Below are 15,244 nucleotides of genomic sequence, written 5' to 3' on the forward strand. Positions count from 1 at the left end.
GAGCGATGGTCAGATGTGTACCTGGAGCAGTTTATGAAGTCTACTGCAGTGCCCCCTAGGGTGTCCGATTGCTGTCCTGGGATTTCAGGGGGACCAGTCTACAAAAATGCTGACTCCTCCTATGTCCCAATGGCTTGATTTTGGACATTTTACACTTGGACGTTTTTTTTTCTTCCAAAAACTTCTTTCCTGTTCAGAATTTGGATGTTTTTGTAAAACATCCAAATTCTGATTTAGACATTCTATCAAAAACGCCCCTCTGTATACCCCAAATAGAGGCATTAATGATTATTGAAGATGTACTCAAGAAAAGAATGACAGCTCATAGGGTTCCAACTATTTCATATTGGCAATTGCTACATTAGCTCTTACTCAGAATTATTTTTGTTTTCAGGACAAATTTTATCAACAAATCAAGGGTAAGGCTATGGGCTCTTCAATGGCCCCAGATATAGCAAATTTGTACGTTTCCAATTTTGAACAAGTATTCTTTGGAGATCATTCATTTAGTTCCAAAGTTAGATTTACAAGCGTTATATATTGCTGCTATTTGTTTTTTCTGGAGGGGAGAAATGTATAGATTGTTTGAATTTTATGATTGGTTAAACACGTGTGACCCTAATTTACATTTTAAAATGCAGTATCAAGCAAATTAAATTTCATATTTTGACATCAATATTGAAAAAAACGAAGTATATGTTTTGGTACTACATTTTACAAGAAATCTATAGAAAAAAAATATATATATTAGTTTTCACAAACGAAGTTTAAAAAATCTACCATGCTCTCAGTTTTTCAGATTGCGGCCCAGATTTAGAATTTGATTCACAGGCCTTGTGTACAGCCTATCAATTTGCACAAAGAGGATATCCCAGCAAATGTATTTCTAATGATTTAGAAAAGGCGAGGCTACAATGCTATGATTCTTCTTCATAAAAGTGGAAGTAATGAGGAAGTTAGAAACTACAGACCACTTACTGTACCTCAGTGGTGAGCAAATTAATGGAATTACTCCTAAAACAGAAGATATCACAGGATTTGAGGTAGCATTTTTTTCCCCAGAGGTAGGTCTTTGTCAGTTGAATTTGATCAATTAATTTGGGTGACCAAAGATCTGGAAAAGGTAAGAGTCCTGGATGTGATGTTCAGCAAAGCCTTCAATATGATTCTGTATACATAACGAATAAACAAACTGAGTACCCTTGGTATAGATCTTAAAAGTGACTCACTGAGCTAGAACTTATTGATTGGTACGTCATAAATTTTATTAGCAAAAGGAGGTCACTCCAAGAAATGGGGTGCTATAAGGATCATCAGTTCTTGGTCTTTTTTTTCACAATATTTTTCTAAGTGATATTGGCAGAGGGGCTGTAAGGAAAGGCTTGCCTTTTTGAGGATTATACCAAAAAACAGCTTGAAATGTATGGAAATGATAAGAAATGGTCTACCAAAGCACAAGGAAAGGTCTAGGATATGTAGGTAAGTTTGGATGTAAAGTAATGCATTTGGGCTGAATAACACCCAAGGAAACAGAAGAGTATAGGAGGCAGTTCTATGCAAATAAGAAGACTGGGATCTGAAGGTGATTATTTCATATGATCTTAAGTTGGCTGGACAAGTAGATAAGGCAATAGAAAAGGCCAGAATGCTTGTATGTATAAAAAGAAGAATAGCTAACAGGAAAAATGAAGTGATAGTGCCTCCATATAAGTCTCTGGTGACACCTCATTTGAAATACTGTGTGCAATTTTGAAGCACACTCCTTCAAAAGGATAAAAAAAACAAAATAAAGTCTGTTTAGAGGGTGGCTATTAACATGGTCAACAGTCCTCATCATAAAGCATAGGGGAAAAGATGTAAAGATCTAAACAAGTATATCTTGTAGGCCAGGCAGGACAGTGGAAATGTGATAGAGATTTAAACAAGTCCAAGATATATATTCACAGGAATCAGGTTCCTATCTATAGCAAAGAGACTCTGAACTGAAGGAGCATAGGATTAGAGTAAAAAGGGGTAAAATAAGAAGTAATCTAAGAAAACATTTTTTTTTTACAGCCATGAACAGCCTCCTAGTTGAGGTGGTGAAGACAAGGTCAGTGTCTGAATTTAAGAAAGCATGGGGCATGTACTAAAGGATCTTTAGGGAGAAGGTGGGATAGTAAAGACTGGGTAAGTCATATGGTATATTTTGCTGTCATGTTCGCTGTTTCTACAGTCAAGTTATAGTACTCTACAAGTTGTATCTGACTTCTAGAAACAAGTTCAACATTTTTCAAAAAATCTGAAATGTTCAAAGCATATAATTATGAACAGAAACACTGTTATCACTGCATTTTCTAGAAAACTAAAATCAGTTTAGTTTCATTTTGAAAATATGGATATCCAAAGTGACACAGCTAGTGGCAAATACAATGGTTCCTTGGACCAAGATATTTTTGGCTATGAAGAATTTTGATTGCTCTCTATATATATGAATAACAATTTCCCTGCATTTACCTGTAAAAGTGTATTCAAAATGTGCAATTTGTTTGACAGTAAGCACCCTAGGTTCATTACAATCTCGGTTTCTGAGGAGGATTGAAGCTACAGCCTGGACATTACTGCTGGAGACCATCACAATCAGCAAATGTAAAAGCAGGCGTTTACAATGTTCATACTTCTGGATGGTAATGATCAAAACCTAAAATTGAAAACAGAAAATTATTCCAAGCAAGAACAGTTAACTGCAAACAGAAAATTCTACCAACTTGCATTGTTAGGCTTAGGGAAAGTAAAAAGATAAGTTAGAAAATGAAAATCTGGAAGACTAGTCTGCATATTTTCAAGGGAAACATGAGTAATATAAAACATGAATAAAATATTGTTGGTATACTAAGTTGCATCAATAAAGACTAATTACAGCATAAGAGGCCATGCATTCTCAAGCCAAGATACACAAATAAAACTCTAAATGCTATAACCATTTGCATTTATACATATGTTATAGTGTGTCCGAGTGGTCTAAGGTGCTGAATTCAGGTTCTAGTCTCTTTGGAGGCATGGGTTCAAATCCCATCACTGCCAAGCTTTCCCTTGTGCTAGACGGAGGAGTAGCCTAATAGTGCAGCAGGTTTTGATCCTGGCAACATAGCTTTGATTCTTATTGCAGTTCTTTGAGACATTGGGCAAGTCACTAAGAGCCCTGTTTACAAAGGTGTGGTAGTGTTTTTAGCACACACTAAAAATGAGTGCTCGCTAACCATGTGGACGCCCATAGGAATATTATGAGCAATTATACGGTTAGTGCACCTTTGTATACAGGGCCCTTAACTCTCCATTGCAGCAGGTACAAAATAATGTAGATTGTGAGCCTTCTAGGGACAGAAAAGTACCTGCATATAACGTATACAGCGCTGTGTATATCTAGTAGTATTATAGATATGATTAGTAGTAGTAGTTATAATCAGACAGCATTCTGAAGGGCTTTACCACCACCAAAATGCAATTACTTCATTAAGGAATCAAAGTTTTCTAGAACTAGTACATGTAACAGGATTTTAACTTATGGAACCAGAGTTAAAGGAGCAAGTACAAAGAGGTGACTACTATACCTGGATGTGCACGACTTCAATAGTTTTTGGGCTGTAAAACTGTCTTAGCCTTCTATATGAAGTGGACTAAAGCCCTTAAAGAATCTATCCAGCCTTTTGTTTCTTTTGACCTCCAACAAACCTGGGACAGTTTGACACATGCTGTTATGCTGTGTGAGAAACACTATCAAATTTATATAGGTACCAGACACTCCTCTCATTTTACAGAAACATTTGATTTTTATTCCTGATCACTGTATATATATCGGACTGATATCATTAACACTTGTGATGGCCTCCAGAGGCAGGCCTTTTTGCCGAAACACAGTTGTGTCGAGTTTCGGGTTATGATAGTATGATTACTAATAAAACTGATGTGACTTTTACATTTTGGACTAATCTTTCTGTTGGACCTCACTCCTTTTTGTTGCTGTATTTACCCGAGGCTCCTGCTTCTCCTTGATTTTTTTTTTTTGGTTCAACACACACCACACTGTTCAATTAGCAAGTAAATTGCATCTCATTCAGTTACACCAATGCATATGCACACTAACAAGAAATAGTGCTCACTCTTCAGAAATAGTGTGTACTATGAACAACACAGGAAAGAAACACTAAATTTTTATTTTCTTTTTCCTGTTTTGGCCTAAAATTCCACCAAATGATAAGGGAAATGTCACTGACATTTTTTTTTTTTTTTTAATGGATAATATTCAGTACAGCCAAGCTTCCTAACCAAATATAGAAAACGTTAGTAAAAAGACCCCCCACCATGTCCATATCACGGACAGGAGCACAAACCACGCCCACTCTCTCTCCCCAGCCCCTCTCCTACCAACCCATCCTCCTGCCCCTCTTCCAAAGAACTGTCAATTAAGTCAAAAGCACATGCTCATGTGGGGGAGAATGGACAGCATGCACGTAGCCCTCAGATAAAACTGTTAATGCATTTTCACTAAGTATCTCAACCATTCAATCTATATAGTTACAAAAATTGGATAAATGGTATAAACAACATGGAAATAAAAACATATTCTATTATCACAGATTAATAGGCCTCTGGTGGCCCCTCAGCAAAAACCATGGGGGTAGCAAGACCCGTGTAACAAGACAGGGCAAAGGTAAAGTACAGGCATCCTCTGAGAAAGCTTCAGGTGTCCTGTGAGATGGAAGCTGTGTCCCCAATTCTTGCCAGGCTAGCCATCTCTTGCCACGGGTGAATCTCTGCCATTTAGGGTGAGCTGAGAGGGATCCCAAACCTCCCAACTGTGCTTCTCTTCCTGAGGCGGATTCTGGAGGTACTGCTGTAAGATCCTGGAACAATTGTCGTGCCTCCTATAATGTTTTAAGCACATGAAGTTTTCTTTCCATGTAAAACACAAGAGCAAATGGGTGCTGCCAGTGGTACTTGAGATCTTTTTCCCACAGATATTTGGTGAGAGACTTTAATTCATTTTTGCAACGTAAAGTCAGAACTGCCAACTCTTGGTACACCATTATAGGGGGTTTCTCAGATAATTGGAGCTCTGAAAAGCAGGCTATAAAGTCCCAGGGAAGATTTGCACTTGTGTGGTTAGCAATTCAGTTTTCTGTACCAAGTTTGATCTGATCAGGTAGGTCAGCCCGAGCCTCATCTGAAAGGAGCATGTTGGATATTTGCTGTACAGTCAGTTCACAGTTGATATACCCTGCAGTTTCACAAATGCCTCATATCCAGAGATTTACAGCGGCTCCTATTCTCCAGGTTCTCGACCTTATCCATTAAATATAGCTATCCATCTGGTAACTAGTCAAGAAAGATTCCATCATTATTATGGCTTTATGGCGTTCCCCAGCCTCGTTTTGGTATCTTTCATTCTATGGCCTAGCTCTGTAATCCTTCCTGAAGATCCGAAGCTACAGTACAGAGTTCCTCTCGGACTCCTTTGATGTTAGTTTTAATTTCATGAAGGAGCTCATGAAATTCAGAGAAGTGCTCCAGTGAGGTCTCCACCCCTGGCTGTTGCTCGGAGTTTGTTTGCAGTCGGAGGGGTGGAAGTGAGGGAGCCATTCGCCGAGGCCTTCTTTGTCACCACCAATGCTGAGGTGATCGGGTGAAGTCAATAAGCAAAATCCTTAAGATAAAATGTCACAGATGCAATATGCTAATAGAAAACTCTTTGTCAGCTGCGCTTTTCCGAATCGCTGTTGAACACTCTAGGGGTTGCAAAAGAATCACTACTGAACACACTAGGGGTTACAAGATTACAGGGATATCTAGTTATTCTGCAGCAGGGAATGTGGAGCTAAGAGCTCAGCTGTCCATCTTGGGTCATATCATCCTACCCCCTCATGTCACTGGCATTTCTCATGTTGTTTCAAATGAATTCACAAACCTAGCTGAAATGTCCTGATAAAGCCAATGTCAATAAAAAATTTACAGTTCTTGGTGAACTGGAGGTTTTCTGGACAAATATGTGTTCTTTGCATAGAGGTATAAACGAAAGTGCTTTTTTTAGGGACTGTTGCCCCTTAGTTGACTGAGGCTGAGACTATGAGGCTGCTGCTTCACACCTGTTATGGCTAAGCTCTGGCTGAAACAATTATCATAGCTTTTGATAATGATTTTAAAGTAAATCAAGAAGGGAAAATACAGGAAAGCTGAGCATAACAGATCTAAGACATTTAAGTGCGCCACAGAATTTTCTGTCAGTGCTTGTTGTGTGAAATATATTATAATTAGATATTGAATGTGGCATTTGTTTAATGGTGAGATGACTAAGGACTGAATGATTTAAAAAAAAAAAAAAAAGTATAATAAAATCTTAATTACCTATGAATATTGCATGAAGCAACAGATGCAGGTAGCTTCCCCATTCCACTTTCACACTATGGTCAATTATTAAGTCGGTCAGAAGGATTACAGCTATGTTACACCTGAAAACAAAGATTATAGTGTCAAAGTACAATTGCTGATTACATTTCAAAAGATTCCGTTTTCACATAGCATGCTTTCTGAAATATTCCAGTCATCCTTAGCCCTTTCTACCAACTAATGAAAAAGCATTCTTGAAAACTTCCCTACTCATCCTATAACATTTGGTTACATATTAATTTTTAACTCCACTGTGCATACTCATAGGCACTGTTCCCTCAGCTGAGCGTGAGTCTTCCAACTACATTGCTGCCAGTGGAGGGTGGTGTTTCAATTTTGTGTTTTCAATTGCTAGGAACAGGCAGGTCCCCCTAGAGCCCCGTAGAGATTGCCTGTTCCTCACTATTGAAAATATGATAGTGAAACAGCACCCCCTACTGGAAGGTCTGTAGGTATGGAGTATGCCTGGCTCAGCTTAGAGCAGGGGTTCTCAACCCAGTCCTCAGGACTTACTAGGCCAGTCTGGTTTTCATGATATCCACAATAAATGTGTGAGAGATAAATTTAAATGCAATGCCTCCATTGTAGGCAAATTTATCTCATGCATATTCATTGTGGATGTCATGAAAATCTTACTGGCTGAGGTGTCCCGAGGACTGGGTTTGGAATCCCTGGCTTACAGGGAACAGAGGTCACAGGTACACATTCTTCTAACAACTGGGGAATCACAGGAAGAGTATTATCATGGTTGTTGCCTGATAGAAGTTTGTTTATATGCTATAAATCTGTAATTTTATCAATGTTTTTATGTAAACAGCTTGGTTCAATCATTCAGTTTCAATGTATAGCAGTATATAAAAATTTTAATTATATTAAAGATAAATATCAAACAGAAGGGTAATTTTTTTTCTAAAACTCTACTTTATTAAATGTTGTTATGCAAATCAACATCCAAAAAATAAAACACTAAGGAGCCCTTTACAAAGGTGTGGTATAGCTACTGAACAGGTAGTGAGCACCAAATCGGCAGTACTGCCGGGGTGTCACAAGAGCAAAGAGGCAGTCCTGAAGTTGGCGCATGCAGTTTCTTGCGGTTGAAGATAATTTTCTATTTTCTACCGCGGGGTGTTCTTGGCGGTAATCGGCAGCACAGCCACATTGCCGCATGCTGCCCGATTACCGTGGGGTTAGTGTGTGAGCCCATACTGCCATCTAAATAAGAGGCGGTAAGGACTCACACGGTAAATGGCCAGGCACTAATTTTGGACTTAGCACCTGGCCATTATTGCTGAAAACAGAAAATTGGCTTTTTGGCAGGTGCGCTAAGAGGTGGCCTGAGTGCAGGGAAAATATAGTTACATAGTAACATAGTAGATGACAGCAGAAAAAGACCTGCACGGTCCATCCAGTCCGCCCAACAAGATAAACCCATATGTGCTACTTTTCGTGTACACCCACCCTGATCTGTACTTGTCCCTTCCAGGGCACAGACCGTATAAGTCTACCCAGCACTATCCCTGCCTCCCAACCACCAGCCCCGCGTCCCACCACTGGCTGTGGCACAGACCGTACAAGTCTGCCCAGCACTACCCCGCCTCCCAACCACCAGTCCCGCCTCCCACCACTGGCTCTGGCACAGACCATACAAGTCTGCCCAGCACTATCCCCGCCTCCCAACCACCAGTCCTGCCTCCCACCACCGGCTCCGGCACCCACTAAAAGTAGCGCAGGCCTCTTTTTAGTGCACCTTTGTAAAAGAGCCCCTTAGTCAGATTGTGCAAAATGTGAACAATTCCAAAAACCGTTTCCTCCGCCCCAGCCCAAATGATAAGAAACTTTAACGCTGTTCCATACAAATCACAGGTGTAGAATCTTAGGTAACAGCAGGGCAATTTTATATCAGAGCGCTCTTGGTTTAAGAAAGCAAGTAGGTGCCTACTTAGGTGCTATTTTACAAAGTACACAGGCACCTATGTGTCTTTATGAAACACTTGCATAAGTAGCAGAAATCGCATCTACCTTCAGAAGCAGACACTTAACACTTGCTAAGAAGTGTAAAATTGCTAAATCTAGATTATTCACATATGTGTGTAGGTTAGATTGTAAGCTCTTTGAGCAGGGACTGTCTTCTTCTATGTTTGTGCAGCGTGCGTATGCTTTGTAGCGCTATAGAAATGCTAAATAGTAGTAGTAGTAGTAGGTTAGTGTATTTTATGTTCAAATAATTTTATTGAGAAAGCAATGGAACACTTATAAACAACATATCAGTATTTTGTTATACAGGAACAGCATCCTCATCTGAAACATTCCAACTCTTCCCTTTCCCCTCTCCCCATCCCCTCACCAATCTCCACGACAGTCTGTACCCTTATGACCTTGGGGATAAACAAGGAACTTGCCGACCTATCTCCCATCTTCGTGCCTCCCCCTCCCCCGGTCCCTTATATCCCAAGATATACCTCAATATTCCAGACATGCGTAGTCCTGAAAACCCCGTCCCACCAGAAAAATGTTATAAGGTATTAATGAGCACATCATGACCTTTGGAATGCAGAGATTGAAGGTATGGCTCTCACAACTGGGGAATCCTTGAGGGTCTCTGGCCTCCCAGGTCAACAAGAGGTGTAGATGGTTCGTCCAATGCCAAAACTTCGGAGGCTCAGCAGATATCCAGTATTGCAATATGCATTTATGCACTACTAAGCTTATAAGTCTTCAGCAACAGACTAGAGTACTAAAGAGGCTTTAAACTAAAATTGCTGGGGATGGTTAAAAAGGCCACAAAACCATAAATAACCCCAGGGAAGGTAGGACATCAAATGCCCCTATAGAAAGGGAAAAAAAGTAACATCTGGAGAGCCTTGTATACCAATGCCCGCAGTATGGGAAACAAACTTCTATAGCTAGAGTTTACAATGATAGAAGCAGACTTGGATTTAGTGGTGGTCACGGAGGCGTGGTTCACAGAGAACCATGACTGGGATATTGCTACACCTGGCTATAACCTATTCAGGAAGGACAGAATAAGAAAAAAGGGTGGAGTGGCACTATATGCTAAGAATGATATTACAGTGACGGAACTTCAGGACATTTGGGGTGCGGGAAGAACACAGTGGGTTAAACTGGAAAGAGGAAAGGAAAATGTATTTATATCGGAGTATATTGGTCACCTTCACAATCGGAGGAAATGGACAGAGAGTTAATTGAAGACATCCACAGATAGCTAGGAAAGGGGAAGTACTACTGATAGGTGATTTAATATGCCAGATGTCGATTAGGGCGTCCCTGCTGCGGGGTCATCTAGAGGCAAAGAAATCCTGGATTCCCTACAGGAAGAATTGTTTCAGAAGTGGTTAACGGAACTGACGCGGGATGAAGCTATTTTGGACCTGGTGCTTGCGAATGGAGAGTATTTCTGATGTCAAGGTGGGAGACCACTTGGCATCTAGTGATCACTGAATGATGTGGTTCAATATTAAGAGAGGACAGGGCTCAATCGAGATTGAAGATCATGGAAGGAGCTATATTAAAGGCAACTAACCTTTATGTTAGAAAATTACATAAAGTAAGAGGAAAAGAAGGCTGCTCTGGTTCTTGAATGTAGTAGCTGAAAAGATAAGGGAAAGGAGGTTAGCCTTCACACTTATAAAATGACTCAGAAAGAAGAAGACAGGGTCTTCCACACAGCCCGCATTCGTCCCAGTAATAAACTGTGTTAGTCTCGAGGAATATAAACGGACGGATGATGTAGTAATGAATACAAATTATAAGGTGTGTAAGAATGTTCTCTCAAATTCTAGAGGGGAAGCAATCCCTAAATGTTTTAGCAAACAAGTATGGTTTTACAGCTTTACACAAGTTAGTTCCAATCCCCTTGTCGCTACCCCCCACCATGAATGAAAATCTCATTTTGGCTTTTTATGGGCCCAACAGAATTTCAATATTAATTGATCAAGCCCTTTCAAATCTTTCAGTAAGAGGCGTAAAGGCAAAGTCTGTAAAAGATAAACCATTGTGGGAATATTACCATTTCCACAAGGCTGATTCTGCCCAATAACGCCAATGGTAGGTCTCTCCACCTCTCCAATTGCCTTTTGGTAGATCCATGAAACGTCCATAGCGAGTTAGATTCCCTTCTGCCCAACATAGAAGGAAATCTGTACCCCTCTCACTGTACCTGTCTGGATGAAAGCAGCCTCAGATTTATCAAGATTCAGGCGAAAATCTGCATAGTCTCCGTATTCCCTGAATGTTTCCAACAGCACCTCAAGGAGTCCCTGGGTCGCGTAATGTGTACTAACAGATCATTGGCAAACAGCGCCACCTTAAAGCAATGTGGTCCAACCCCCACTCCATGTATCGCTGGATTGGACATAATATCTCAAAGCAAAGGATCCTTCGTCAAAATGAACAGGAGTGGGGAAAGGGGACAAACCTGTCTTGTCCCTCAAAAATTGAAAAAGATGATGATTTTATCCCACTAACCATCAACAGGGCATGTGGGCTACAGTATAGAGTTCTGATTACCGCAAGGAATCAACTAGCGAGCCCATATCAGTCTAGCACCAAATAAAGAAATTCCCAGTGAACGCAAATGCCTTTTCAGCATCAAAACTTATTAAAAGAGATTTCACCTCCATCCGCCTTCTCAGTTCCAATGTTGCCACAATTTTCCTTAAATTCTTAGCGACGGGCTGACCACGGACAAAGCCCACTTGAGACTCATGAATAAGAGCCGGCGGTACTCTAGCTAATCGATTCACCATTATTTTTGCAAGCAATTTCACCTCATAATTTAATAAAGACATTGGCCGATATGATTCAGATAGAACGGGATCGTGCCCCAGTTTGGGAGGCACTATAATTTGCTCTAAAGGGATTCCGAGAAGAAACTGGTTAAACACTTTGGTAATAGGCAACACTATCTCTTCCCCTAACAGCTTAAAACTCAGCTCGAAGACCATTTGCGCCAGGGGCCTTCAAGAGGGGGCTACATTAAATAGCCCAGTGAATCTCATCCTCCTGTATTTCTTCATTTAAGAACTCCCTGTCAGATTGTGTCAGCTCAGGTAAATCCAAATTATCCAAATATAGGTTGCTCCATAACCCTGTCTCCTCCGGGCCGCATAAAGCTGTTGGCAGTAGGCCCGAAACCTGTCACATTTACTCTCGTCACTTGTGACTAGGCCTCCTTTCCCATCATTCAAAGTTAAAATCTTATGACGACCCCCTCTTTGTGAAACCAAATAGGCTAACAACTTTCTGGTTTGTTTTCATGGCAATACAGCATATATCTATAATAAAGTTGTGATTTAGATGCCCGTCAGTAAATCAGTTCATTAAGCGCCATCTGTATTTGCAGTACCTGTGTTTATGTTCCTCATCATGTGAAATCCCGAAACATTGGCACGCCTGCCTCAAGATGGCACCTAGACGCAGTATCTCTCTATCTTGTGCCCTCCGGGTATGATGGCAATGACTAATAATCTCACCACATAACACCGCTTTTGCAGCTTCCCAATAAACGACAGGATAGTTTTGTCATTAACATTGTGAATTTTGTACTCCTTCCAACGTTTAAGCAATCTATCCCAGAAAACTATATCGTTATAAAGTTCCAAAGGAAACATCCATTTCCAACCCTCTGGGCCTTCTCCCTGGAACAGACCAATCCATCCACACCCAAGCGTGGTCTGAGTGACATAGGGGCCTATCTCCACTCTTGTTACAGTGCCAAATAACCACCTCGAGACCAGTAGGTAGGGACTGTGTGGAATGAGCCCTTGACATATGTGTGTAATCCTGCCCTGTAGGAAAAAGCCTACAAACATCAAGGTCTAAAACATATTGGGTAGGCCCTGACCTTGGGAAACCTGCAAGAAGGACTTATCCATCTTGGGATCCCATACCATATTAAAACCCCCCCCCCCCCCCCCCCCACCCCCCCCCCACCCCCCCCCCCCCACCACCCCCCCCCCCCCCCCCCCCCCCCCCCCCCCCCCCCCCCCCCACCCCCCCCCCCCCCCCCCCCCCCCCCCCCCCCCCCACAACAAGCAGAAGAAAGTCACTTTTTGATAGAACTTGCGATCAAACTGATTAGGGGTATACACATTACCTATCAATTCACTATGACCTACTACCACCTTACCCGCTACAATTCTGCCCATTGGATCTTGAAAAAGAGTACTAGCATGCATTGCTACACCTTTCTGATTAAAATAGCCACTTCCTTTTCCCCAATGCCGCTGCTATACAATCCCCCATCCACCACGTACGGAGTTTGTCAAGATCTTGGGGTGAGAGATGTGTTTCCTGGAGAAGGGCTATATCAATTTTATGACATTGTAAATGCTGTAGAATATTTGATCATTAACAGGTGAGTTTATCCCCCCCCACATTCCACGTTACAATTTTTACAGTAGCGCTCCCACGGTAGGACCATCACATTCAACATCTCTCTTATGGAACCCTAGGGGTTGCTGCCCGGCCTCCCTCCCGTGTGTGACAAAGAAACCCTTTCCCAACCTCGACACGCTTATAGAGTGAAGAGTCTACCCATGTCTGTCTGTGAGAGAACACTGATGCATCCACGCCCACCCACTCCCACCCAGCTCTCCTCCTCTCTCTCTCCCCCTTCCCCTCAAACTTCTCCATGGCGCCCCCCCCCAAAATCCCACTGACAGAACTATCACATCTAACACCCCTCCCTTACACTCCCCTATTGCAAGATTCCAACAAAATTACATCTCCCCCGTAAACCTCCAGTACAACCGTATTACTTATGCACCAACTTGGTGTAAAGTATCTCCTATACATAGAAAAACAGTTCACATAGTGTTACTGGTACAAGGTTCAACATTAAAAAAAAAACCAAAAAATACAAACAGGAATTCTTGATCGTCGCTGCGTCAAATCGAGACCCAAGCATCCAGCCGTGTCCCCGACTCTGAGTACCAGTAATGTGTCATTTCCAGCTGCTGTCAGTTCCAACTCAGTCCAATGTCTTCTAGCTACCAGATCCCTCCTTAAGTTGGATCTTCACTTGTTCAGAAACTCTGATTCCATGAGATCCATGAGACTCAGTCCTTTACCAAATCACCTTGTAATCCAAGGTATGACATCTAATTGAAAGGTTAAAGGGAACTGCCAGCCAGCATTCTCCCGTTCACCATCTCAGATGGATCATCTCCTCCTTCAATACAAGCCAGAAACTCCTGGGCCTCAGTCACTTTGTGATAAACATGACTCATACCATTGTAGGTCACTCGTAGGGTAGCCGGATACATAAGAGCAAAGAGGATTATAGCTGCAAACAGGCGGGAGCAGATTGGGGCAAAGGACTTCCACTGTGCCGCCACTTTGACCGAGTAATCTTGAAAACATAGAATAATATTTTCATATGTCAAGCTTTCCACGATCTCACTGCTTGCATGATGGCGTTTCTGTGAGCAAAATTGGTACCTTTAGAATAACCACTCTCAGTCTGGTACAGGTAGGCTGCATAGGGCCCATTCTATGCGCCCTCTCAGGGGCCTATAGCAGTCTGTGAGTTGCAGCTCATGTTTGAGCCACAATTCAAGGAACGCAATCAATTCCTTATCTGCTATCGATTCAGACAAGCCCAACCAGCCACAAATTATTTCGTCTGGTCCTATTCTCTAGATCTTCCACTCTCTCTTCCAACTTTACCACCTGTTGTTGTAATTGTGACTGGAGGTCCTCTGTTGTTGCCACCCTATCTTCCAATGCACCACTTCGTGCCTGAAAGCCGGAGTAGCCTTTTGAGAGCTCTTCCAGTTATGCCTGCACCCACTCCAACCTAGATGCAATTGGGCTCAACCACCTTTCCAACATCTCCTCCAATGCTGATGTCATCTCCACCATTACCTGTCTACCCAGGCCGATGATACTCAGTGGGTTGGTGGGCTAGCCGGCGCTGCCATCTTGTCTTCCCCTGCTCTACTGCAAAGTCGTTCTTTAGCAGCAAATTCCCTGTCATGGCACCTTTCAAGACCACAAATTGTTCCAGGGTGGACTGCTTCAGCTCACACTAACACTACCCTAGTTGGGGGGGACAATTCTGCCAGAAACTCGGGGGGGGGGGGGGGGGTTCAGGAGGGAAGCTGGAGAAGCACTCTTCAGCAGTCTCCTGCGGCCATGGCGTCACGTGATCCCCTAGATTAGTGTATTTTATAATCTATGTGTGTTATTTGTGAACTCTGATTCTGCGCATGCCTACCACCAAAGTACAGGGTGAGGCAAAAAAAAGTAACCCCCTAAAGTTTTTTGCAGTTTTCTCAGCAACCTCTTTCAGCAAGTAATTTTAGTACTCATTTAGTCACCATACTTACATATTAATATTAAATAACATTAATTATCTTAAGTTATGTTGATGTTACTTACATTTTAGTTACTACCTAGTGATTTTTGTGTATTAAAAATGTTCGCGCTAAAACACAGTAAAACATCATTCAAATAATATAATTAACAATGTGTCAGAATTTTGCTGTCACTTTGAATGCTGAAAGTGTCCCCTCCTGTTTTAGCACAGGCCTTCAGTCGCTTTAGAAAGTTCTTAACAGCCTTGTCGATCATTCCCTGTGGCAGGTTGTCCCAGATCATCTGCAGTGTGGTGAGTTCGGCGATTGTTTGCAGGTTTGGTGGCGCTTGTGATAGGCCTCCAACATTACTCTCCAAACATGGTATAAATTATTCAAATCCAAATTATTGTTTCAAAAGTTGATGTCACTGTGACATCATTAACAGTAAGCTGGTGCCCTGTTATTTTTCTCCAAATAATGGTAGTTTTACAGTGTAAACA

At 41.8% G+C, this 15,244-nt stretch overlaps 1 protein-coding gene across 1 annotated transcript in view; it reads right to left on the reverse strand.

Annotated features, from left to right (window-relative positions):
• Positions 1–15,244, reverse strand: part of FRYL (FRY like transcription coactivator) — a 655,466-nt gene that overhangs the window by 226,952 nt on the left and 413,270 nt on the right. Inside the window, 3 exon segments of the mRNA XM_030191364.1 lie at positions 2,497–2,657; positions 2,659–2,680; positions 6,382–6,485. Of these exon segments, the coding sequence (XP_030047224.1) occupies positions 2,497–2,657; positions 2,659–2,680; positions 6,382–6,485 (287 nt within the window).

The sequence above is a fragment of the Microcaecilia unicolor genome, chromosome 2, assembly GCF_901765095.1.
Source record: "Microcaecilia unicolor chromosome 2, aMicUni1.1, whole genome shotgun sequence".
NCBI lineage: Eukaryota > Metazoa > Chordata > Amphibia > Gymnophiona > Siphonopidae > Microcaecilia > Microcaecilia unicolor.